The sequence below is a fragment of the Schistosoma haematobium genome, chromosome 2 (assembly GCF_000699445.3).
Source record: "Schistosoma haematobium chromosome 2, whole genome shotgun sequence".
NCBI classification, from domain to species: Eukaryota; Metazoa; Platyhelminthes; class Trematoda; order Strigeidida; family Schistosomatidae; genus Schistosoma; species Schistosoma haematobium.
The window spans coordinates 24,897,407-24,924,204 of record NC_067197.1 but is presented as its reverse complement, the minus strand read 5'-3'; the positions used below and the strand labels follow the sequence as shown (position 1 = coordinate 24,924,204).

At 33.3% G+C, this 26,798-nt stretch overlaps 2 protein-coding genes across 3 annotated transcripts in view; one reads left to right on the top strand and one right to left on the bottom strand.

Moving 5' to 3' along the window:
• Positions 1 to 14,651, top strand: part of UPF2 (Regulator of nonsense transcripts upf2) — a 30,042-nt gene extending 15,391 nt beyond the window's left edge. The window contains exons 10-23 of the mRNA XM_051219194.1: positions 135 to 272; positions 818 to 909; positions 1,977 to 2,229; positions 2,894 to 3,171; positions 3,702 to 3,830; positions 4,566 to 4,727; positions 5,395 to 5,533; positions 5,851 to 5,990; positions 7,709 to 8,246; positions 9,185 to 9,381; positions 9,943 to 10,407; positions 12,218 to 12,410; positions 12,590 to 12,716; positions 13,992 to 14,651. Of these exons, the coding sequence (XP_051067897.1) occupies positions 135 to 272; positions 818 to 909; positions 1,977 to 2,229; positions 2,894 to 3,171; positions 3,702 to 3,830; positions 4,566 to 4,727; positions 5,395 to 5,533; positions 5,851 to 5,990; positions 7,709 to 8,246; positions 9,185 to 9,381; positions 9,943 to 10,407; positions 12,218 to 12,410; positions 12,590 to 12,716; positions 13,992 to 14,013 (2,873 nt within the window). The 3' untranslated portion in view covers positions 14,014 to 14,651. The remainder of the gene's footprint in view (positions 1 to 134; positions 273 to 817; positions 910 to 1,976; positions 2,230 to 2,893; positions 3,172 to 3,701; positions 3,831 to 4,565; positions 4,728 to 5,394; positions 5,534 to 5,850; positions 5,991 to 7,708; positions 8,247 to 9,184; positions 9,382 to 9,942; positions 10,408 to 12,217; positions 12,411 to 12,589; positions 12,717 to 13,991) is intronic.
• Positions 14,652 to 15,719: 1,068 nt separating this feature from the next.
• On the bottom strand, positions 15,720 to 26,452 carry GTF2B_1 (Transcription initiation factor IIB). 2 transcript variants are annotated; one of them, XM_051214710.1, is made up of 6 exons: positions 26,154 to 26,452; positions 26,011 to 26,112; positions 25,684 to 25,963; positions 22,546 to 22,675; positions 19,628 to 19,909; positions 15,720 to 16,249 (listed from the first exon to the last, which is right to left on the bottom strand). In XM_051214710.1, coding segments are annotated over exons 1-6 (927 nt in total). In that variant the 5' UTR covers positions 26,156 to 26,452; the 3' UTR covers positions 15,720 to 16,118. The 2 variants fall into 2 exon arrangements, with proteins under 2 accessions (XP_051067895.1, XP_051067896.1); XM_051214711.1 differs by having other exon boundaries at positions 25,684 to 26,112; positions 26,154 to 26,413.
• Between the last annotated feature and the right edge of the window lie 346 nt (positions 26,453 to 26,798).

Here is a 26,798-nt window from a genome sequence, read left to right as displayed (position 1 = left end):
TAAAAAGATTCTTGTTGACCTTTAACATCTTTGTGATCATTAGCTCTGTTCATTTGACCAACTGAATTTTGTCATAATTGTCTTGCTGTGAACATTTTGATGTTATATTGCAATTTTCTCTTCATTCATTGTAGATATTGATATTGACACCGTTGAATCAGAATTAGCTAAAGAAGAAGCATTAATTCGAGTATCAGAAGATGGTAATGAATCAACTAATTGCACATCTATACCTGATAAATCAAAACCATATCTGTTAAATACCGATGATGGTATGTTTTTTTCACAATGTTTGTATGCAGTGATTATTTGCTGTTTTATGTTGTAAAGGTTCATGATAGGATTTGAAGATGTGATGTACTAAGTCTTTTATACATAATCTCGAGATTTTTAGTGCAACTTGTTCGAACTATGATATACAGTACTTCTAGGAATGTTTCTGTTTTACATACTCACTGAATCCAAGTATTTCATGCTTTGGAGTTTAGAACTGGTTTAATGCTGCCGCGTGTAAACTACCTTATGATCATACGATCCTGATAATTACATTGACATATCGTTGTGTCTACTGTGAAACTCGAAAAGTCGTTTTTTGATTTCATAGCGATGTAATTTAACAACTCAGAATTACGTTTACCCAATTCTCAGATATACAAGTCTAACTTCTTACAATAAACTCCCCTGTTCTGCTTTATAAATTAATGATAATTTTGGTAACCAACAGTAGTTATTGCTCGTAACATTTGTGTTTTTCACTTTACGGGGATAACTTCTGTCATTATTCGTACGTTTGTTTCAATGTTTTTCATGTCGTTAGGTGAAGAAGATCTAAATCCTTCGGGGAAAGTTCTCATGGAAACGTTTTTAACGCAATTACCAAACTGCATTAATCGGGATCTCATCGATCGAGTAAGTAAATATTATGTCTGAAAACTTGCACTAAACCTCTCTGAATTTCGGCATCAGAATTTGTTTCGGTATATTTGTTTGGTTTTATGAGGGATTCAGAAAAAACATATACTTTATTATCAGTTTGTCTTTAGTATCACTAATTTTCACTGAAAATCCACAGAATATGTTTCCCATAGTTTAAAAGTCTCAGATATTAAGTCTATTTTCACCCATAAATCTAAAGACTGTAGTTTTATGACAGTATTAATTGAAGTGATTAGTATTCTTATTATTATCTTACAATGTATTTATTCCTGACTTTCGACTAGTATCGGGAACTGCAAACGTTCAACAACAGCCACCTTTCGTTAAAAGTGTTAGTAAATCACAGCAGATTAAAAATACTCTTTGCTTTTGTGACTTGGTAACAGTTGTCATTGGATTTACATGTGTTACTTTTTCTGGAAGAAATCTCGTACAATGTATTTTAGGGATTTCGGTAAAACAAACAAGTTCATGTGAATATCGAATAATTCTTTTTATGGTGTTACCTCTTTAGCCGTATACAAGTAAGGGTAATTTCCAAATAAAAATGGTCGGATAATTTGTAATATTACTAAAATAGTCAATTGGCAAAATTTGTCTGGGTTTACACATTTTCTTCAAGGGATTGGAATAGTACTTCTAAAAATTCAGAATATAAAAGACAATGTTTGGACTGCAGGGTTTAATTCACTTATAGTCATACTAAATTAAAATATGTATGTATGTTGTGTCTTTACATGTGTTCTCTTCACTTTAAATTCAGTAGTTCCTGAGAATTGCTAATGTTAGCGGATACAGAACACGGTAGATCACATAAGGGAAATATGTATTTTGGTATGATCTTGACCAAGGTAATGGCTTTAAATATTATGCGTCCCATTTAAAAAGTGGCATTTTACTTTGATGTTAATCTAAAGAAATGACTTAATTTCCAGTTACATTGTAAAAAAATGTGTTAAGAATATTGCAGCTACTTGATTAAATGATGGATTCTTTGTTTTTAAATGAAGTAAACACTACCTTTTTAATTTCCATCTCAGGCAGCTATCGACTTTTGTTTGAATTTAAATAAACGGGCCAATCGTCGACGGCTTGCTAAAGCTTTATTTAGTGTTCCAAGAACGCGTTATGATTTATTACCATTTTATGCGCGCCTTGTGGCTTCATTAGCCCCAGTGATGCCTGACTTGGTACAAGATATCAATTCTATGCTTACTGCAGAATTCCGTTGGCGTCTATCTAAACGAGATCAATTAAATATCGAATCCAAATTGAAAGTGGTTCGATTTATTGGTGAGTTTACATAATATTTTCGTAACTTGGTAATGTATACTTGGTGATTTTATACTACTTTGACTATAATGACATTAGATTTGTAATTGGTCTAACTATGAGTTTTAAAATGTTACAGGTTAGTTTCATACCCTTAGGTTTAATTGTGGTTAGCGACTTTGCGCAATATGGCTCAAAATTGTTCACAATAGCCCAAATGCATTCACCTTTTATCTTCCTCTCGATCCTAAATTCCAGTATGCCTTCATGTATATCTACGCACTCTGTGTTTTAAAATCATATTCTTAAGGCACAGTCTTTCTTTATATCATTGACACTATTATTTCGATTTCTTGTTATTTTCATCTCGTCATGCTAATCAATTTTATTAGCTTGCCCCAAAGCATATGTGATACTCTGTTGATGATGTCTGTACATGTTTAAATAATGTTATTACCTTATAGACTAAACTTAGCAGCTACTATGCATTTATCACGCTTTCAGTTATTGTATGTACATACTAAATTAGGCCATTTCTTCGGTAGATTTGTGTTTCAAGGTTTATGACTACATTTTCTGTGATTTCGCTTATAGGCGTTGTTTAGTTATTAATGTCTATTCATGCTTCCAAATAAAGTTGTTTATAAACTCGAGAGTGTTTTCCTCTGATTATTTTTATTTTTAGGGGAACTTGTCAAATTTAAGATTTATCCAGCTCATCAAGCTTTGACTTGTTTAAAACAAATTCTTCCTCAATTTGTACACCATAACATCGATATGGCCTGTGCTTTATTGGATACTTGTGGGCGTTTTCTTTATCGTTTACCTATATCACATAAACGTACAAAAGTTTATTTGGAAATAATGCTTAGAAAAAAAGTTGCTTTACATATGGATCAGCGTTATTCTATTATGATTGAAAATACATATTATTATTGTAATCCACCACCGTCCAATCGCCAGGTATCTTATGATTCATAAATATGATATACAATACTAACAGTACATTATTAACTTTCATATTGTACTATTTTTTTTTACTTATGTTTTGTTTTTATAGCTCATATTGATTGTTCGGTTGGTATAATTTACCCTGTAAATATTTTGAGTTTATCGTATATGAATCAAAAAGCATACACAAAACTTGGTAATAAATGCTGAGTTATAGTAATAATTTAAATTATTTATTCATTAATAAGGCGGTCAGTAATCACATAAATTGTTAGAGAATTCTAATGGAGCCTCATTTACTAAGTTTGCATAGCATAGTGTCTAAATGTTTTAACGATAGCAGTGTCAAATATACATTCAAAAACGAATTGGAAAGTGAAATTTTTTAATTATAAATACCTTTTAGTTTGTGTAATTAGTACTCGGAGTTATTTGTACTACTTCATTTCATTGTATAAATAAGTAAATCAGATATCCAGTAGATTTGTAGTCCATATATATAATCATTAATTCGTCTATCTTTCTCTTTCTAAATGGTTTAGATTGTCGAACCTGTGAAGTTGACACCTCAAATGATGTTTATACGTCATATTTTGCTAACGAAATTGGACCGAACTACCGTTAATACTACTTTACGGCTAATTCGAAAAATGGATTGGGATGATCAAGAAGTAAGTGTAGACGTTTTACTGTCACGATTTTACAAATTTCATCGCTTTCTGTGTTCAGATTAATAACTTTAAAATTGTGGGTAATTATTGAGCTCATTGTACAATAATTTATAAGTCGTCTTAATGTGTACCTGATTTGACAACAATCAACAGCATGTCACAAAAAGATTGTTGATCTTCAGTTAAAAAAACTTATTCCAAGATGAAGACATCACAGTTTTGGGTATGATTTACGGATGTAAACATCGAGTTTTCATTCGCTAACTGTTAAGTGTGAGTCATATTCCACTTCAGTCAAACTAACCGGTTACTGCAATCAGTCCTGACGACAAGTCTCTTAGAAAATCATTTGAAGACTTCGCACTTGGTTACTAAGTCTAAATAGTTTTCTGACTTCATACTATGCAACATTTTTTCCTGATTACAGTTCCATGTTATCATGACTATACCTTAGTGGTCCACCAATTTACTGTCTCTTGCTTTTTCCAGTCATGTTGTATCACTAATTTTCACTCAACGGATATAAATAAATAGTCCATAATTGTTGGCATGGCGTTCTAAGTGTTTCGTTAATAGGTCTTAGCTGAGTTTTATTGTTATTGAGTTTCCATTTAGGTGTTTTCTCTCGTTCCAATGTGATTTTCCTGAAAACTGTTAAATGATGTACCATTTATCGAAAAAAATATTCTCAACACATATCTGATTCATTCTTGTGGCTATTTTGTCTTTCAATAGCTTGTCGAATTTACGTGCACCCTTTTCACTAGGGCGTGGGATGTTCGCTATACGAATATAAATTGTCTAGCCAGTGTGTTATCTGGGTTGGCTACCTATCATTCGGACTTTGCCATGGCTGTTGTCGACAATGTCATCGAAGATATTCGTGTGGGAATGGAGGTTAGTCAAAGGCTTTTTTAGGAAAATGAACATTCTGGTCTAATAATTTTCTTTCTATAACTGGTTTAAATGCATCTCATAAACTACCGAAGATTGGCGGCCAATTGTAAATGTTAGCGAGTTCTAAGTTTTCAACTATATACAAAAAGATGTAAATTAAATGAATCATTTATGGTACACATCGATCAGTATCCAAAACGTCCTACCCACCTAAAGTGTACTGGATATAGAAGTATTCGAATTCCTTACTCGTTTGATAAAAATAAAATACATTTACGCCTGACCTGAGTGACAGTAATTTCTCTATTGCTGTCTCTGGTGTCTTAATCGTTACGTTATTTTATGACACTTTTCTGTCAAAATAGTCATCTGTATATTCTTTTGGGTGTTTTTTTATTACAAAAGTCTGTTTAGTGCTCGTGAGTTTGTCGATTTAAGAACTGTTTAAAGCAAGTAAACAGAATGCCATGCGTAACTTTCTCTATCATGTCATTGTACTCGGTTAAGTAACTGTTGTAATCACCATGGTTTCATTTTCACTTCTGATCAATTTAATGACCTTAAAATTTGTATTTAGTTGTACATGTTCACCATCAGAATATATGGAAGTTTACCTTATTTCAGGCTCGGAAAGCTGTATATGATTTCACTTCTATTTGCTTTTCAGCTCAACCTTCCCAGTTTAAATCAGCGTCGAATTGTAATGGTCAAATACCTTGGTTTGTTGTATAACTATTGTCTGGTGGATTCTCCGGTGATATTCAAAACACTTTACTCTCTTCTCACATTTGGTGTTAGCTTGGATCGTAAGTTACCAATGCAAATATGTGTACATGATTAATATTTCTTGTCAGTAGTTGAAGGACGATTAGTGAATAAATTATTCAGTTGTAGAATAATCAAGTGGAAACTTTTCTCAGTGTACATTTCCCTCAAAAGGAACGACTGTTCTATACATATTTGCTTTATTGGCAGCCCGCCAAGATCTCTGATAAAATACGTAATATATATATATATCAATTGTCATTTGCATGGTTATATATGATTGTTTTGAGTGTGCTGCTATTATTTCAAATAATACATCACATTTCTTCGTGAAACAATTTTCCCTTCATTTTTATAGTTGATTTCCCAAGTATTATCGACCCGCCGGATTCATTGTTTCGAATTACATTAATTTGCACGCTACTTGAAACATCTGGAAGTTTCTTCGATCAGGGTAAAAAGCGACGAAAATTGAACATATTCCTTATATACTTTCAGGTAATTATAATGTTGTTGTTTATTCTCAAAGAAAATAAAAAATAATTTACTAGACAAGAAATTTTTAATACGTATGCTTCCCAAGGCGTTTATTATAAGAAATTGATCAATACGTGTTGAGTAGATATAAATCCTTTTTGTATGTTTGTATTGACGATTTCCACAAATAAATTCCCTATTAATAATCTATTCATTTTCAACAGGATAGCGTTGTGAAGATTGTTGAGTCTCATTAAAATCATGAATCGATCAATGTTAGACAATCGTTGTAAACCTGGAAGTACTGTACGTAGTTTTAGTAGTTCGTAAGCCGTCTTAGTTTACTGATAACGCACCGTGTGTTCGAATACAGAGACAATAATTCATTTAACGTCTCTATCTAGACACACCGGCTTCGGTGGCTTGAACATGAACTACAAATATTGTCCCATCAAATTTCACATCGTACATTATTTGTCAACTCTGGGACTACTTGGAAGAAACAGGTGGTCAGTCTGTGACATAACCTCGTCGTATGAAAGAAAGCTGTACAGTACTAGCATTTGTCGGTCACTCGCGGTCCCGTGGTTAGTGTTCTAGAGATAAATCAACAAAATGACTTCAGACGTCATCAGGATAGAAGGTAATGGCGGTTTTATTGTAATTTTCTCATAAAAGTGAGAGAGACTAACTGAAAGAATTCTTTCTGGTTGTAGCTTTCTTGACTGAATGGCTTTTTTCATTATATTTAACTTCACTTGTTTTTATTCACTTTCTGTTTTTCTAATTATACTCACTTTCCTTTCTCTATCTCGTCATAATCTCATTTCCTTATTGTATGGGGCATATTTGTTTTGGTGCTTCTTTGTACCAACATATGTATTTGGATGAACAAATAAATAAGCGCTATCTTAAATATCTTATATAAAAATAATATATTCTCAAGACCAGTAGCTTCAGTTGATTATTTAACACAAATTCGTATCATAAATTTATTATGATGAGTTCAATTATGAATAATGTTCGCGCTACTCAAGTTAAAAGTAATATAACATTCGTTTACAGATTTTCAGATTTACTTTTAAAGTGTATACTATAAGTGTATTTTCATGCATTGAACATTGTTGAAACCACTCAGTTCGTTTGACTACTTGAAATACGTGAAAGTTGTGAAATCAATAAGAATACAATATTTTTATATGAGGTTTGTATTACAAAAATGTATTCGTTAATTCAGTCATTTTTCTGAAATTCTCAAGTTTTTAATGCACTTTCTCAATATCGTCATTAATATATGTGTTGTGGATGTTTCAAATAAAATCAAATTACTATCTCACTGTTGTTGACCAATTTTATTTTATACGTTTAACTGACACTTTTGGTACTGTTGATCGTTGACATGAGAATTACATATCCGTACCTGTCTCACTGGTTATATTTTTCGGAAGTTGACAGTTTAACAAAAAAGCTACGATTTGCTCTCGTGTCTATTGCGTTATTAAACTGGCAACTTCATTGTTGACTAATTTCTTCGATTGGTTAGGATTTTAAGCAAAGACTAAAGTGAATAGATGCTGCAAGTAGGTGAATAGGATTCACTTGGAATTATTGTCCTTGTTTTACAAATATGGTTGTACCCTATGTGTCTCCTGGTCAGTTTTTCATCGTCTAAAAAATATTTTTTTCATCATAATTAGCGTGTTATGTATGATTTTTTCCACCAACGTTTGTTATTCTAGCGTTACTACTGGTTCAAGCGTTCTCTTCCTATATGGGTGCAGTCGAAAAACGACGCCGAGTTATTATCAGCCAAATCAGTAAGTGAAACGAAGACAGATCTCCATACTGGCGAACTAACGTCTTCGGTTGAAGAGCCTGCTGTAAATCATTCTGAAGATTCATTGATATTAAATAATCCTGAATCATCAGTTGATATCTCTAGTCTTAATTCAGATACCCAAACTAATCTACCTATGTTTGTTCCTGTGCGTTTTCCTGTTGCAGTAGAGCAACAATATTTTGAAACTTTACAACAGTTCCGTGGTAATGTTGGTCGAGCAAAAAATTTCACAGAAGCACAACGTCTCGTTCGTCATCTGGAAGCCCGATGCCTGCCACGCCTTGCACGCCTTAAGGCTACATATGGACTAACAAGTGAATCAGAAAACGTGGAAAATGGTGGTCAAGACCTAAAAATTATTTCAGAGAACAAATCACTTCGACCAACTGGTCCTGGTCACATGGATACGATAGCTGAAGAGGCTGAACAAGAAGATGGTAAGGTTTTCTAACATTTTAAGTAATTGCACTAATTCCACCGCTTTCATGAAGAGTCATTGAGTACATTTAAATTCCCATAATTATCATGACCACAGTTTACAATCAAGTAATCAGGAACACATCGTGTGTGAATGACCCAATTTCTGTTACACAAACTAATTAATCTAGAAAGCAAGAATGTTATTTGTATGATAACGTTTTCAAGATTAGCGATTATTTTCATTGTAAATTAAGGCGTCTTATTTTGAAGCAAATTGTATTCAAAGTAAACAACTGTGAGATGTTTTAGTCAATTAAAAACATGTTATGTAATTCAGATTTTCCACTCAGTGAAAAAATAGCAGAAGGTAATTATAGTAAAATTCAATCTTTGGAATCTAAATTGGTTAATTTATAAGTCTTGTTAACAACTAAATTAACGTATTAGTTCGATTTTGAGACTCTGGTGTCTTTCATCCAACTAGCCTCGGCTTCTAATCATATTAATTTCTCTTGATGTAATATTGATCAGTATGTATTGAGATATTGGTTTCCATAATTACCGGGTACGTAACTAAATCACTAAAGAAAGAAAATCCTAAAAGCCTAAACACAATTCAGACGTGGATATCGATCTAATTTCAATCTTTCTTGGTATACTGAGAAACACTAGTATTCCGTTTTAGCCATATTCCTTTATCTGAAAATATTGTTGGGCCCAACGTGATCAAAGTTCTTATGCGAGTGTCTTCATGTACGATAAATGATTGTAGTGTTTCTTCAGCGTAAGGTTAATTATATAGACATAAGAGTTCATTCACTCAAACCAATTCAGACAGGACTATCCAGAAAATCAATGTCCATGTAATTATTCCCAATCAAACACATGGATAACTATAAACGTCTCAATTATTTGCTGTTCGAGAGCAGTTTATAGTTTTTGTTTAACTTTTTAGGAGACATCCAGCTGGGTGACGATGAGTATTCTATGGATGAAGAAGATTCTGATTTGGATGACGAAGATGAAGAACAAGGAGGTGAGACTCATTCATCTCAACGCCGTCAATCTACTGGCTTGATAGAATCGGATGGTAGTCGTCGTCGTGCTCGCGTTGATAGCCAACAATCTCAAGAGGATATTGATCTCACACTGGTAAGTGGCTCGGTTCGTGCATAATATATATTGAAATTCAATGTTTAAAACCGTTATGCGAATAACAGTCTTCGTACATTCATGCATTACGCTAATCACTTCACTACTCCAACTTAAATATCGTGAACGAAACTACCCGTATTCTCTTCTTTTCCCTACCCCACTTACTCAAGTCAAAATTCCAGACTTTGTAGATGAAGCTTTTCTATGTAGGTCCAGTGTAATCAATTCAGAATACAACAAGTTTGTCGATTATATATCAGTAAGAAAACGATGGTTAAAATATTTCAAACTGAGTATTTGTCATATTAACATAGATCATCGTAAAAATCTGTTGAAATCCCCTTAATAGTGTTCCCACTGAATAATGATTTAACTGTAACAGAATCTCAATCTAATCGATGTTGGTTTGTTTTTCATAAGTTGTAACTGGTGATAATGCATCCTCAACAAATTTGTAAATTAATTTCGTCTGCATACTTTAATTTGTGTATGCTCTCATTAACTCTTGTGAAATATTATCACTAGATGATTTGGCAATTGTTTTTTTACTGTATAAAGGAGAAAACAGAAGAAAAAGAAGCAGAGGAAGAGGAGATTGATCAGAACTATGAGTTGAAGCCACGATTTATTGATTGTCCTGAGGATACTGCATTTTGTGAAGCTTTAGATAAAATGATCGCCGAAGCATTATTGTCATCTACATCAGGGAGTAATAGTAGTAGTGTCAGTGGTACAGTTACTAGTGTAACCAGTACTATCAATGTTAGTACTGATACAAATCCTGCATCATCTCGAACTCTCAGTGTGAATGTTCTTCCTGCTCCAGAAATACTACAACTAGCAGCAGCAAAGAGTCGTTTAGCAATGAAAGAAGATGGCAGTTCATCGACAAATAAAGTTAACCAGCAAGCGATTAATCATCATAACTCAACCCTTCATTCTGTGCCGACAAAATCTAATGGAGATAATTTAAAAATTAATCATTCGGATACGTTGTCAGCTGTAAATGGTGAAGATAGTCAAGTACGTAACATTTTATACATAAGTGTGTTATCACCTGAAATCATATGTCTAAAATATTTCGTCAATAATTCGCCGAGTTGTGTAGCAAATGTAATCAGTTGAGACTGCAGTGGTCATGAAATATAATTTTAGTGTAATATTATTGTGATCAATTTTAAACTGTTTGAAATTAGCTCTGTTTCCGTTACTTTTTAACACTACTTTTTAAGCTGTATGGATTAAGTGCACTACTTCGAACGAGGATCACTGCATTATGTCTTAAGGCCTGTCGAATATCATGTGACAAGATAGCTAGTCAGAATACCGACTTTTGTGACCGTGTCCCTGTGCTAAACCAGTGATGTGCCAAACAGCACTAGCAGCCATGGTCAACGTTGAATCTTTATTAGTCCTCTGTATAGTATCTTCTGGCCTGGTCCAGCCCGTTGAGTCCTAAACACAAATATCAGCCTCTGTTATATGAATCGTACATTTCAGACATACGTGGTTTTTATACAAGGAGACCAAACCGCGTTACACCATAAAATGGAAAATAATAATTATCACAAACCAATAGTGGTTATGAGTACAGGAGATTGTAACTACTAGATTGGGAATAAGTTGAGAATGGTGAATCGTAGCCAATGGTCAAATGAAAGCTTATGATATATATATATATACATATATATATATATATATATATATATATATATATATATATATATATATATATATATATATATATATATATATATATATAATCTGGTTACTTAATAATTATCCAATGAGAATATATGTAATAATAGTCGATAAATGATTCCTATCAATTACCATTCATTTATCCCTCGTTCGGATGTTACAAACTTTAAATTAATTCTGATCAAATTGGAAACAAAACAAATGGAAACTGAAATCTCGTATTCGATCAAAAGGAACGATGAAATATTGCTGACTAATGATAGACGGTTGCTAATATTAGGACCTAGTAATAGCTAAGTACGAAAAAACTGGACAACCGATCACAAACTTAATTTACTGGCCCGTAAACGTATACGTACATTTTCCACCGTGATAACCATTCAAATTTACTGTCCTCATTTATAAAACTACTGTTAAAGCAAAATCCATTCAAATCTTTATGCTTAATGATGAAATACCACTCTCATTTAATCTGAAATAGTATCATGCTAAAAAAGATACATGAGCGTTTTTATGTATTTCAGAGTTGATATCTTGTCTTGCTTTCTATGTTTACAAACTCTTAATTTCAAACTGGCAATGTTTACAGTAAAAAAATTTTCTTTATTTGTGCCGTCTTAATCCACAGCTAGTTACTTATTATCCCATTCACTTGAGCACTGTAATTGTGTATGGGTACCATGTTAGTTCGTTTGCTCGGTATGTTAGTAATGAAACAGTACCGTTAATCCATTTCGTATTCGAGGCAATTTTAGCAAGTTATTCAGCAAATAGAACTGTTTTATACCTAGTATCTAAGTTGTCATCGGTTCCAGTTCTCGTGTATGTGTTTAAAAGCTAACATTGAAATATCCATGTTTTGAAATTCTGTAGTCTTATAATATGGAGATCTTCCCTTAAATGGATTACTTTCTGGTTGACATTAATGATGCTAGGATAATCCATTCTTGCCATACTTACTCTGATGGGTTAATGTGATCAGTATTATAGCACAAAGTTTATTATCAAATCTGTTGTACTTTGATTTGTTTCTCTAAGCTTATCGGATCGCCCTCACATATGTGATTTTACTGCTGAACATTACACTCGTTAGAGGTTTTACTAATCACATAACTGTTTTCTACTATTTTAGAATACTGTTCCCTTTACACTAGTTTCGCGTCGTGGAAATAAACCTCATCTAATTCCATTGGCAGTCCCGGATTCAGTACAATTTGCAGCACGTTATATTCAAGCTGCAGCTGCCGAGAGAGAAGAAAGAGCTCGGATGAAACAACTAGTACTTGAAATGCATGAAGCTCAAAAAGAAGAAGAAATGGAGTGGGGTTAGTCAGTAATAGCTTATATGGCTCTTTCTAAATTCAAATCTGGAGTTCATGAATTTATCTTTACAGTCGTTTTGTAACCTATTCTCGTGTATAACAGTTTGGTTTCTGAATGTTAAAGTTTATGAGTTCTGCTGTATTATTGATAGAAATTTTCAATATTTGACTTTTATTACTAGGTCATTACGGAGGTCCAGATGCTGTTTTGGCTCATCAGTTCCCCGTCAATGTGAACCGTGATCGCTGGGTAAAGTATAATCATCCAAAAGGAGCACCGGACGCCGATGTAGTTTTTGGAACACACAGGTAACTTAAATATCCACCACTCTATGTTATCATTTTATTCTGCGTGAAGAAATAAATATACTCACCATTTTATAACGCTAGTCTTTTATCTTTGAATTTTTTCTCTAAGACTATTATGAAAAATTATTACATTTTTCAATGTAGTGATTTACTACTTGTTAACATAATTTCAACTTCTGAAATTTGTTTTAGATGAATCAGTTAGTTTTTTTATGTAATTTGGTTGGCTAGTGAATCAATTTTCATTGTTATCTATCTGGATTTTTGAACTCATCACTCATGAAAGATTCGATGACTGCCACTTTATTTATTGTTGTATACTCCTTACCGATTTAGACTGAGAAATTTTCGCTACTAGTTGCTTTCACTGCATGGCAACACAAAGTGCAGTATACCCGTACGTCCAAATAAGAGAGTGGAATTAAAGGTCGGAATCGTGACACAATAAATCGTGTTTATATAATAACAGATATGACCTTTGGACATATCATTTAGAATATACAAATGACGTTGTCGTACTTAAAAATAGTGATGCTGATGCTAGACAAAAGAGATAATTATATTATTTCGACGTCTTTGCTATTTATCTTGTTAGCTTCATCTCGTAGTGTTATTCTGTTATGGCAACTTGTGCCATCACACGTTTATGTTGGACTGTATGTTACGACTGACTGATTTGAAGAATACAGCAAATTAAGAGGAAAACTAGCCAATCAGGTATTAGCAAATTTGGTGAAATATGATTTCGAAATGTTAACGAGAAGTACTTGTTCATTAAAATTACTATGTATTAGTAAGAGTAATAGACAGATAATTTGAGGCATCCTTAGCATACAAGTATGTCAGTGTTTTAAGTTTCTGAAAATTAAGGTATTTTGAAAACTCTGTTTTATAGCTAACTTTAAAAGAAAGGTTTCTTGCTTTTAGGATATTATCATCTATTGATGTTTGTTTGTTAATCAAACGCGGTTGTGAATGTGACTCCAGATGGAGAGATGTGTCTCTAAACGATTAAATAAGAAAACTTTCAGTTTACTCCAGCAATATTTTAAATTAAAAAGATTAAAGACAACATTTTATGACCAGAATAATATGAGTTCATTTTATTTTGCTCAAAATTAACTCAATCTCTTGTATAAGATTGGTAGTATAAATTAGCTCAGTAATCCACGTAAAAATCAACGGTCATATATACAAATTAGTTCCCATGCCGCTTAAAGTTTATTTCATTGATGTTAAATATTTGTCTTCATTCACTCTTTGTTTTCTTGACAGTCAAAAACGATGTGCCAATTAATAAGCGTATCCTGTTAGAAAGATTCGTTAATTATGGTCATCTGTTTCAAAAAATGAGACAATTTGAAATGGGAGAAGTTATGGATTGTTCGATATCCAACGAATCCTTGTGTGTGTTGCACAGCATTCTATGGGCATAGCATGTGTGCAAGTATGTTGAGATGCAGTTTTGATGAGTTGAACAGACAAGATGTTTTAAAATGTAATCAATAAAAGAAATATGTATTTAAGTATTTTTTTTCCCTTTCTTCACTTTATTCCTTACTTTTCAATTGTTTTATAAAAAGAAAGTTTTAAAAAAAATACTTCTCATTAATGAAGATACAAGTCACATAGTAAAATAAGACTGGGTTTTGGTTGTATGGACTTATTTTATTTTGGATTTCTAATTATTTAGTGTATGTACTCATGTTTCCAAGTTCATTATTGTGCTGTTTTATTCATTCTGTTGTTTATTGTCCTCCTGTGTAAGAAATAACTATATTATTATCCTTTGAAAAGTTTAAGCGATTGCTATGAGACCGTTTATCTTTAACTATTATGCTGCGATCTTCACATTCAACAAGGACTGCTGTATCCTCATTCTTTGTCCGTCTCGCAGTTTTTGGTCATTCAAAATACAGTTGTTTTATTTCTCGTATAAGCTGTGTTCTTTTCAAATTTATAAAGGTTCGTTACGAACAATTATCTTAGTAATTTTCGAAAAAGAGCTTAGGCATGTCCTGGTGTTGAAATAAATATTATTCTTTGTTCATGTCACTATAATAAACTATGAGGGGCGAAACTTGTTCACACTCGGTTTGTACAAAAATATCGGCTTACTAAATTTACGGACCATCACGGACATGTTCGAGATCGTTGAGTCTCATTCACCGGGTTGTGTTAAAGTATATGGTTCTGGACAGTAGGATATATCAGTTTGTCAACTCTTATTGGTTAGGAATAGGTTTTATGTAACGCAGATTATGTTGTCGACGATGACTTACATTAGTAAAGACCATTTCATAAGCATACTGTCCGTTTGGCTAAGTAGTGATTTGATTGTTACAGGTTTTAGATAAAATTGTTCGTAAACGATAATTCATTTTAATCGCTAGACTAACATCATTCTTTGCGAATTTTCGGTAGGCCATACAATCACTGACTTGTTGATTCAGTCGAGTTAATATATTTCCAGTTAAGCTTATTTTAGTGTTCGTATAAGACATTTGTTTCGTAAACATCCTGTCGCGTTATTCAAAATCTAATGCAATACATTCAAGTGCGCACACTGTTATGACCCAGTCGTGATTATTGGAGTACGTACTGGTTAGATCTAGGAATTCCCTAATCCACATGTTAAATCTTCGAAATATCTTACTTGTTAGGTTATATTTTGTTTGCCTTCAAGCCTGTGAACAACTTCAGTATATTGCACTTCCCTAATAAGATTTATGTCAATTTGGCCATCACCAGTAAACCAAAAGGTATCCTATGTAGTGAATTTAATTTCACTCGGACTTAACAGTATGGGTAACGTTTTATTGCGTTACCTACCGGATTCTATCTCAAGTTTGTTGTGTGACAATCAAGCTAAGTCACTAAAAATCCCGCTAGGACTTCATTTGAAAAAATTCACATTTGGACTTATATACTACGGTTTACCTTCACTCGGTAGTTATCAGTAAAGACAAGTTGTATTTTACGGAATATATATAAAACAACAATCAGAATTGGATCATATTGTTCTAATGCTGGAGTTAATGAGGTAACAAACTAATCAATTCGGTACAATCTCTGTTAAACTGTTAAGTATGATCACCAAACTAGCATGCATCCTTATTGTAAAAGCTAACATCTCTCTCGCGAAGATACAGATCACAATGGTTGACACAATCCCTAGTAACATTTTACTCTAAACCACAACTTCCGAACCTGATATAGGAACCCTTCTCAATCAAAACAGTACTTATGATAAATATACCATCTGTTACACACAATATTCCAACTCTCAAATAATCAATGACTGACTTTGGTATTTTGCATTTACGGTATCATAACTTTGTACAGAAACTGATCAACTTTGAAAGAAAATGAACTTTTTGTATACAAGAAAAATAAATGAAATCACAGTGGTAATTCATCTGGTCTTATGGCAAGTCTAACATCTTCAGGAAATAGTTCACTGGCTCTTGAGTGCATTGCACGATAAGTACATGTGATAGTAGCCTCAGCGCATCCCGCCACATCACCAATTTCTACAAAGGAAATTATCACATTGTTTATTAACAGATAATAATTGGATGTAATATAACGTTTAGGTACATGTTTTGAGGATTTTTATCTACGCTGCAACCTGAAAGTATCTTCGATAGCATAAAGTGGTCAATATTTGTGTCATTTTGTCGCCTTTTTCCAAGCCTAAGCTATCTTAACTGGTAATTGCTTTTTTTAATGTACTGAACGATTATTCGTTACAATGCTAAGCAAAAAGGCCAAAGTTAAGTGGTAGTTGGATTCCAAGCACTAGATTTTAGTTAATATTTATTCGTTTACAAATGAGAACCACCATATGTGTACCTAGTACAAGACATTTTATAGACCTTGGTTGGCAATCAAAGCTCAGCTATTTACGCTATCAATACGGCCCTAAGCAGTTTACACTATTAAGTTAGGACAATTCATGTAGTCCAATGCAAAACCTATAAGCTTACATTAGCTAATAACATAATTTAGGCGTAAATGACTAATATTTTGTTAGCACAAACTAGATGGAGTAATCAAATAGGAAGTTCATCATGACAACGTACGTACTACGGCAATATTGTTAGATACAGTTACGTTTTTAAAATTTACATACATAAGCTGAACCATAACCACAAGCAAACTGAAGTACAAAGAATGTTTTAAAATATCGTACACCTAGTTCATTTGCAGTCTTCCTACAAACACATAGAAAGTGCGGCTCAGAGCCGAGTACGAATTACCTATAATTGGTGCATTAGCCACCTTTAGTTATGTATCAATTATCGAACGAAACGACCAACCAATGAGTAATGACCATTACGAAAAAAATCAGTTCACATGGTGTCTGAGTGGTAATAATGGTTATCAGATACAAATAACTGTTCCACAAAGGTAAAGAAAATAGACTGCTGTAGTTTGGAGTAGTATCCAGGATTATAACTTCTAATCCCTGCCCTCTGTTCTAATGGACCTTACTGAATATACAGCAGTAGTCAGCTGCCACTATTTTAACCTGATAATTATGTTTGCTATCTTCACTTAATTGAATAACATTTACTACTGATCGCATTTGTAGCGTACCAGCCAATTCGTATCCCTTCTGATGTAAATCTATAAACATATTTTTGTGAACGCTGCTGGTAAAAATTGAACTGTTTAAGACAAAACGATTAATCAAAAACCGAAACGGTTATCGAATTAATGATTTCAGAATGTATTGATTATTTATACCTGAAATATTTTTACCAAGTTTAGTAAGTCACTAAGACGTTATCATATAACGTAGAAGATTTCTATCACTCCGATTATTTTACATAACATAACACTTTCATCAATTCTTCTTCGAGTTTGTCAGTGGTACATATCTTTTCTGCCATATAAAATAGTGTTTTAACTAATGCCTTCTTGTAACTGAGTGGACAAAAGCTATTGAAATTCAGGTAAATGCCATTCCAAGTACTTTTTCGATAAATCGAACGTTGGACTGTCTCGTCTCTCCTACGTTTTATAGCAACATCAAGTGGAAAAATGCCTGCGAGACAACTTTTACCCACAAAAGTTTATTGACAAGTATAAGAAGCGTAAAGAAAACAATACTGAAGTAATTACTGTCAATAAAAAACCAATAACGATAAGTCTTAACTTCAAAGGTGACGAGGTTGCAAACACAATCAACAGGAGACTGAGTACTGCGCTAGCCAGAACTTATCCGGCGACCAAACTTCAAATTCTGTATAAAACAACATGCTCAATAACTCAATCAAAAGTCGATAAGCATCCTTTTCATGTTACCGCCAATTATATTTATAAATTTACGTGTACCTGTCAAAGCAGCTACATTGGCCGAACAGAAAGGAGGGCATATCTCAGATTTTTTGAACATGTTCCGAAAAGCCTCAGAACAAGAGAAAGAAAGACTCTAAATAGTGCAATCACCAAACATCTTGATACAGGACATCAGGTCGATACCCTACAATCATTCAAGGTGATTAGTAAGCAGCCAAACTCCAGTCTTCTGAAGTTTGCTGAAGCAGTTGCTATCAGGCGCCAAAAGCCTGATTTATGTGTTCAAAAGGAGATGGTTATTAATCTTTCCTTGCCTTGGTGATTAATATTCCTTCGTTATATCTTAATAATTTTTTTCTTTTTCTTTAAACTCTTTCTTGCATTTATTACACCATTGAGTTTTATTCCAACTATCTTATTTTATCAACTGAACTCTACTCATTTTATTCCTATCAAGGTTTGTTTGTTTCTAACCGTTTGAACTGTTGTCACAATGTTCTTTCATCACATAAGGTATATATTTACAATATTCAGTCTATTAAATTTATTTACACCCTTGCTATACTATATGAATATGTCTTTAATATGACTTCCAATCAAACTCTTTTATGTAAGTAATTTAAACCCATTAATTATGATTTTAAATACCACAGGTTGTAAGCAGCTGACGAGAACTAACGAGATAAAAATGAATTCATGTTATTCTGCTAGAATGTTTGTTCTTGCTCTTTTCAAAATAACATATGCTATGGTTTGTCTGTGAAAAGAAACTGTGTTAATTCAACTCTATATAGATACACAGAATTCTAAATTCTTTTTAAAATCTAAAAACACTAACTTAATATACGAATATTCGTCAATATTTGAGCCAATAGTTTGACAGGAATCGGTCACCAATTATACAGATGTTATTTATGAAAATTATGTTTGAAATAATCTTAGTGATTGAAATTTAAATAATTCCAAAGTTTCGTCCAACAAACTTATCTGAACTTCTTCAGTGTAATAGTCAAGATCAAAATTATCAAAGAATATTTGATGTTCAACAATTAAATCTACACTAAATACTCATACAATCATATTCAGATGTTGACTTTAGTAACTAGGATAATAAATATGAGTCAGTAACATGTGAATCATGTGAAAAATTCATAATTTGAAATTAAATGAATGAGTGATTTTATGTATGGCTGTATATATGTAATTTCATGTTATTAATAGTTGATAGAAGATTTTAATTTGCTTTTTTGTTTATTAGAAGAATAAATGTGCAAATTGAAAATGTTTTCAAAACATCGATGTATATGTAAAATGAGAATCATCAAATACATAATTGTAATGATGAAATATTTAAATTAATTTCTATCAGCATAACTGTGCATATGAAACAAACAGATTGGATAGAGATATGGTCCAAATACTTGTTACTAATGGTTGAATACCTCTTGATTATTACCTTAAAGAAGTTCAGACAAGTTTGATAAACGAAACGTTGAAATTATTTAAATTTCAATCGGTGAAATTATTTCAAATATAATTTACACAAAATCTGACAATTCTGAAAAACTTTACTATCAGTAAATGAAGAAAACAATGATAGTTACCTCGTTTTTCTTTACGACAACCTAATGCATAAGCTGCCATGTAAATGGCTGCGGCTGCCACCGAAACTGGGCTACGACCAGCAACTAAATTTAAGTTAAGAGCTCTTCTAGCAACCACATTTGCAACTCTTTGAACAGTAATGTTCAAATTGAGATTACCACAGAATCTAGACATGAAGTCTTCAACTGTAACCGATTGTACATTTGTCTCAAGTATTTTTAGAATCTTTTTAAAAACTTTTCCTATTTCTTTCTTTGATACTCGTGACACAGCGCATACTTCTGAAAAAGACAGAAAAATATGAAACATTTTTTATTCATAAACTAGTCATAATAATTGATATGACAGGATAAAAATGCAAAATTACATTCCTAATTCATTGTGATTCTTATTTTACATTACTTACACTTTTAATTCTAAATGATGATTATTCAATATAACAGTGATTTACTTCAGTTTGATGTTTATATTCAAGACACAATATTCTTGTATAAACTATGTTTAACATGACATGAAGTATGTGCGATTTTGTTATCAATTCATATACCTAACTTTTCACTAAATAATGATTAAATATGTGTACAAATCGATATACAGATGAATACATTTTTAATTAGATTATTCATTGTGTTTTGAGATGAATAAATTTCTACTTGTATCAGATTTGGTGTATTTTACTTCGCTTCCTCGGAACTGTAACGGTTCTTCGTTTTTAAAATATAAGTAGCAATCGATGTCGATAAAATAATAACAAATGAAAGTTCGAATTCACACATCAGTAAACTATGATTTCAAAATCAACATAATAAAAATGGAAAACTGAAATAATTAATCTCTAATATTTTAAGATCACGTAGACCCAACTAATTCGTCTAATTTTTTTTTAATTAACTGCTCTATTCCAAATTCTACTTCCAAAACTAAAGTATATAACTTTATACTCATCTCAGTAGGATAACACTGATGCATTGGAAATCAATTTATTTAGTACCAGTATACGAGTTCTAATACAATAGGGCACCAAAAGGAAAGCACCGCACAAAGGGAGTGATAACATTGTGAAGGAAGAGAAAGGTAATGGAATAAACGAAGTAAATGGAAAGTAATAATTAATAAGAGATACAGTTCAGTTAAAAATGTAGACAAAAAGACATTTCTCAGTTAAGGAAGATCACCTAAACATTTTTGACAATGTAATAAAAAACTACAAAAGGACTTCATTTAATTTCGATCTTATGTTATATATGATAACGCCTCAAGCAACTGAGTTGTATGATCACTGGGTATTCGTAAAAAATGACCGAGTCAACGAGCTCGGTGTTTCAAGATGACACTAATTAAATTATCGTCATTAGGCCCGATTACACACGGTTGAACCCGGGTACTACTAATAAAGTGTTCCAAAAGGATGTGAGAAATTCTTCACAGACAACTATGATCGAATACATATGATAATGAGTAGTTGTGAAATGGAGTATCAAATGAAGTGTAGAAATGCTGGGATTTCCAATTTTTTTTAAAACTGTTCAGTTAAAATCTGTATCGTGAATCTCTTTGTAATGTTATGAGAAAAAGTATGCAAAATTTGGTACATCGTAAATAAATATTTATTGTGTTGTATATTGTGTCATCTACTTGTTTTTATTTATAAAGATGGTTCTAGTACGAAACAAGCATTAATAAGAGTAAGCCACCTAGCGTTGAGTAATCCTATACACATTTGTTTACTTCATTTTTAGAAGAATTAACTTTTATCATGCTTTGACTTATGTAACTAAAACGGTACAATTCAATGGTACTAGAATCTGAAAAATTGAGAGTACATTTTAACTCTTATTCTCAAATTAGAAAACTAATTCCTTTACAGTACGATCATTACATTATTCACACTCATACAAACATGCACAAGAAAACATATTACACAGAAGTATTCAAGACGTGGATGACATAACATTATCTTGACTAGATATCCTTGTATTTAGTAGATATTTAATTTAACTTGTTTGTCATGCTACGTACGTTTATACTGGGTTGGAAAATTTTTTATTGTCCGAAGAAGCAATTAACAGTAAGTCGCGAGATATTACGAAATGCATTGCAATTTTTATTAAGAAAAATGATAATCAGTCAGTCAGTCTTACATAACACGGAACCTGGTACATACATGGGTGGGTTCAAGTTACCACACCACATCAGCACAGCGAGATAACAGTGTAGTATAAGTAGTAACAGTATTATCGATAACATTAGGTATAAAAGATATAATTCGATAAGAAATGGATTCGTAGAATAAATCTTTCTTAAGATGATTAAGTAACTTAGGATCCGAGGGGAAAAAAGTGAATGAACCTGCACCATTGCGGAAAATTTTGATAACTCCGTGATGATTGATAGCAACCGATAGTTTTAAGCTATGGTTTTGTGTTCATTGATAATCACCAGAAAGACTAAGAATAAAAATATATATGAGCGTTTCTAACCCAGTAACATATAGTTTATGTTGATCATAAAAGAAAACGTCCCCATGCATGAGAACAAACAGCCTCCGAAAACGTCTGTAGATAAATATAAATGGTTGATATGCTTGATAATTTAGTAATACAAAAAGAGCTTTATATTTGAATCTATAGTTTTATATAAGTTAGTTAACCTTTTGGAAATTTAAATAAACTTTAACATATGTCGCTAATATAAAGATTAAAAGCAACGCTAATGCTTCTCATCTACTTATTAATATACAATGTGTGATATTATCTAACATATTTCATGTGAGATATTGATTAAGCATAAACAACTAGTAAGAAAATGTACTGAGATCCTTTCACTACATCTTTATGTTGTGTGTGCTTAATATTAAGTGAGATTAAGTCTTATACCAAAAAATAAATATCCGGCTAAAAACTTATTACACTGTCACCTTTGAAAGTCCGAGGGACACCCTCTTGACGACAGGCCATGTAGAGACAAGCAGTTGAGACAGCATCATTACTGCGACCTCGAAGATTTTTAGTCTCATGGACTTGTTTGAACAGCAAGTTAGCATGGTCCTACAATATTTCAAAAAGGAAGACGATATGTAGGGAAAAAGCAACTTGGACTATTTCTAACACAATTAGAGAAAGCTTGTTTAAAACTGAGTTATTAAGATGAGATTACATTAACATATGAACATTGATTTTGAAAAACTCTAAGTTGTTTAAATTCAATTACTATTTCAAACACCATAACATTCTTAACATAATGTTGTCGCTGTTTGATTAGCTATTTTCTTATTACAATACTTGTTTTTGACACTGCAAGCTGAAAATAATATTTTGATTCAAATTAGTGACCAAGGCAATTCTGGAATACCCTCATCCGGTTTTCTTTTGATATACATATATCTAGCCTCTCGTAGGAAATTTCCACTTACAGCCTACATCGAAGATTTTTAGAAGTAGTTAGGGAAAATTGATTCTTCTTTAATGAGTAACAGAGACTTATCTTTTAATAAAATGGAATTATCAGGAATCCACACCATTCTGATAAAATTATTTTCGACTACAATATTCGAGTTATTCAGAATAGGTTGCTTGATCACTGTTCCTTGGGTTTTACTGACATATTTATCGGTTTATAAATAAAAAGTGAACACAAAGGTGATGGTTCGAAGTAAACTATAGTAATTCTCAATTTAGATATTTTAACATCCACTTGGAAATATAATCTTGAGATTAAGCACGGGTACTTTTGTATGCTAATTCTTTTAAGCTTATTTAGGTAAACATGTATATTGGTTCTGACTGATTCATACGGACGGCCAGTAGGAAGAGCCAAATTAGAGGAAGGTGAGGGATATAGTCAGGATTAACCCTATTATTAGCATCCCGTGACTGATACGATTAGTGGCATGACATTACGATAACTTATTTAGTCACCAATAAGGTTTAGCGGCCTGTTTTTTCATAATAATTTAAATACTTACAGCACCACAATAACTGCAGTTTATCACCAAAAATTTTACCCTGTCAGCAAGTTATGACCAACATAAAACTTGACAAAATTTTATACCATCCGAAATCGTCACAGCACATAAGCATAATGAGATGGAAGGTAATGACTGGTTATGTGTAACACATGTCTTGACTTTCCAAGATGATGAATGTTGACATCATCGACTAACTAGCAATATTCACCCAGCACCCTATATCTGACTACAGAGTTGCTTGCTCAGTCATTCCACTGCATGGGAGCAATACTTTGAAGGTATTCGTGGTCAAATGCTAGCAACCTACGAATGCATTCTAATTTTAGAGGACATGTCTTAGTCATTAAGTAAAAGAGGATTGGTAGGCGGATATCTCCCACATATAAATGATGTAAAAGACAACTGAGCTTTTAGAATCCGTACTGAGATTTATTCAGTCACAAATCCAATGGGGGTGATGAAACTTCCAAGATAAGTAGTTTCCTTTAACTGTACAAGATACCCAGATGTTAATCAAACAAATTGGTGGGTAATGTTTTTTGGTTTTTTCGCTCAAGATAACTGACGTAAGTTAACATTTAGTTGTTAGAAAATCACTGACAACACTTATAGGCATGTCTGTTAATTCACTGGCTTTAAAAAGTAAAGCTGGTTTTCTAGATTTCAAATACTATGTATCCATGATGAGCCAGTTTATCCAAGTGAAAACAGCTATCTGACGCCACAAATGGCATTTACAGATACATTGTACATCATTAACACAACATGAAGGATGGTTATGCTAAACAACGTGAGCATGTAAAATTTATTTGTTACATGTATATTTTCTCTACAAGTAAGGCAGTTTTTATCCTGTACATAGGTGTTTTTGCAAGTGCGTGTCTAACGAATAAAACTCCACGAACTGAACTATTAAGTGGATCGGACCTACTGTAGGGTCTAATGACACGTTAAAAGCATACATTTTAATCACAGTCAGACAGTCAGCTACAACGTAAGACCAGGCACATATTTCCATCGGCCGAAGCTGCCATACCTTATTAGCACAACAAGATGAACACCAAATTCATAGGAGTAGTTAAGTCAATGGTGATAATATATAAAAGAAAGATTGTATATAAGGGCATAGTACATGTAGAAAGAATCAGTTCGAAGAAATATATGAAGCGATTTTAATCTCATAGTTTAAAGGAAGACAAAGAGTGTATACGCATACGCCATTGTGAACGATTCTGAGCCATGTCACGCAGTCTCCAACCATGGGTTACAATAGTCACGCGGACCCCAACCAAGTAGTCTGCATCTACCAACATGGCTCAGACCAGAAGTTAGTGACTTCAGGGACTGATGTCGCGTTCTGGTTTGGCCGTCCCTAACTTTCTTCCAACCATCCCCAACACTAGTCACCATTGCACGTCGTGGTAATCGGTCTTCACGCATACGTAACATGTGTGCCAACCATCACAGTCGATGAAGATTCACAACTTCATCAACTGATTTACCATCCTTCCCTAATACCCTACGTCTAACCTCACTATTACTTACCCGGTGGTCCCAGCAGGTGCGAGCAATATTTCTAAGGCATCTGTGGTCAAATATTAGTAGCTTACGAATATCTCCTACTCTTAATGGCCATGTTTCGCAGCAGTAAAATAAAGCAGAACGAACTGCCGCGCAATATACTCCTCCCTTAATTGATAGACAGACCATAGAATGGGATTCGACTACATTTCCTTGGTTAAAATTTTCGCGCTCGGTCCAATGAACGCGTCAGATATCAGCAACAACAAATCCTGTGATATACGACTGCATGAAATCGAATCGGTGTATTTTGCCAATCGATAGGAGGGATGATTTCGACAGAAATTTCACAACTACTAGTCACAATGTCTCGAACAATGTGCGAAAAGTTGGCATACAAAAATGAGGTCACCATTACAGTTGTATGTTTAGAAGGCTTTAAAACAAATGTCCAAGACTTCGTATTGACCTACAGTATAGTTTTCTTACATAATGGTTCCAAATGGGTTTCAGATATACATATAAAATACAATGAAAACTTATCGTGAGACTAGGAATGAAACTTACTGATATGCTTTTGGGGAGATTTAGATGTTCGCCCATTTGACTGATTTCTCTGAACGCACTCAAAAGTACCCTATCAGGCGCAGATATATTGCGACGGTTTCGGTACATTGGCTTCCCATGCTCATCAAGTTGTCGCGAGTCAGAAGGTGATGGACCACTGATCATAGTTGAAAGATCACCCCCATCTAACAAGAAGTTTTCACTAGCTCCTACTCGACACATATCTTTGGCATTGGCATCATTAGAAAACGTGCGCCATTCAGACCCGACGTCAATTACTCTGCACGAAGCGGATGCAAAAACCATGTTTATTGTGATAAAACATACCTATCAGCAACAACCAATCCACACATCGAGCAAACCATATCCCCAGCATGAGAATCTTCAATAAGGACTGCATATGGATGATACTTACACTCTAGATGACTCCTTTAGAAATGAGGAGAATTATTAAGCTTTATAGCGTTTACATGGTGTGTCAGATATTGCCTTGGTAGACACGATATGTTAAGTGTCAGGTCAACAGTACTTCGACTAGAAACCTTTGGCAACTAAATAACTTCACACTTTCCTTCGGGACGAAGCTCGGAACAGTTTCAAGAGAGTCTCACAAATATTTTAACAGATAAGATACCAAAAAACAGCTGGAAAGGCCAGCTACTCAAATGAACAAGTCAGTTTAGGTGTAAACCAACAACGACCTTGACGGGCCGAAGTAACCGCGGGTATTTTGTATTTGAACGACACTAGGTGACCCGCTAGATTACAGATTCAGATTCCGATTTGTGTGGTAAGGACAGAAGGCCTACGGCCTATGTTATTCCTATTCTAGTATGCTTCTGTGAGTGTCCAGTCTTCTGTTGAAAGAATCAATTGAAGGTGCGGACACCACTGCTTCAGGCAGCAGGTTCCAAGTATTGATGACTCGGTGTGAAAACCTGTATGCCAAGGGTATTTTGTTAGTTTATGGTTTTTCTACTCGCCTGCTATGTCCTCTTAGGTGTCCCGATCTAGTGGGAAGAAAAAGAGAGAATAAGTCAGGTTCAAAATCATTTCTCAGTATTCTGTACATCAAAATTAGATCTCCCCTTAGTCTGCGATAGGACAGAGTAAAG

Excerpts from the sequence above, each read along its gene's own strand:
- GTF2B_1 (XM_051214710.1), bottom strand. Across the intron at positions 22,676-25,683 it reads ATCTCCCCAAAAGCATATCA|GACCATGCTAACTTGCTGTT; the intron begins GTAAGTTTCATT and ends GAAATATTGTAG. Across the intron at positions 19,910-22,545 it reads TGTCCCTCGGACTTTCAAAG|AAGTATGCGCTGTGTCACGA; the intron begins GTGACAGTGTAA and ends TGTCTTTTTCAG.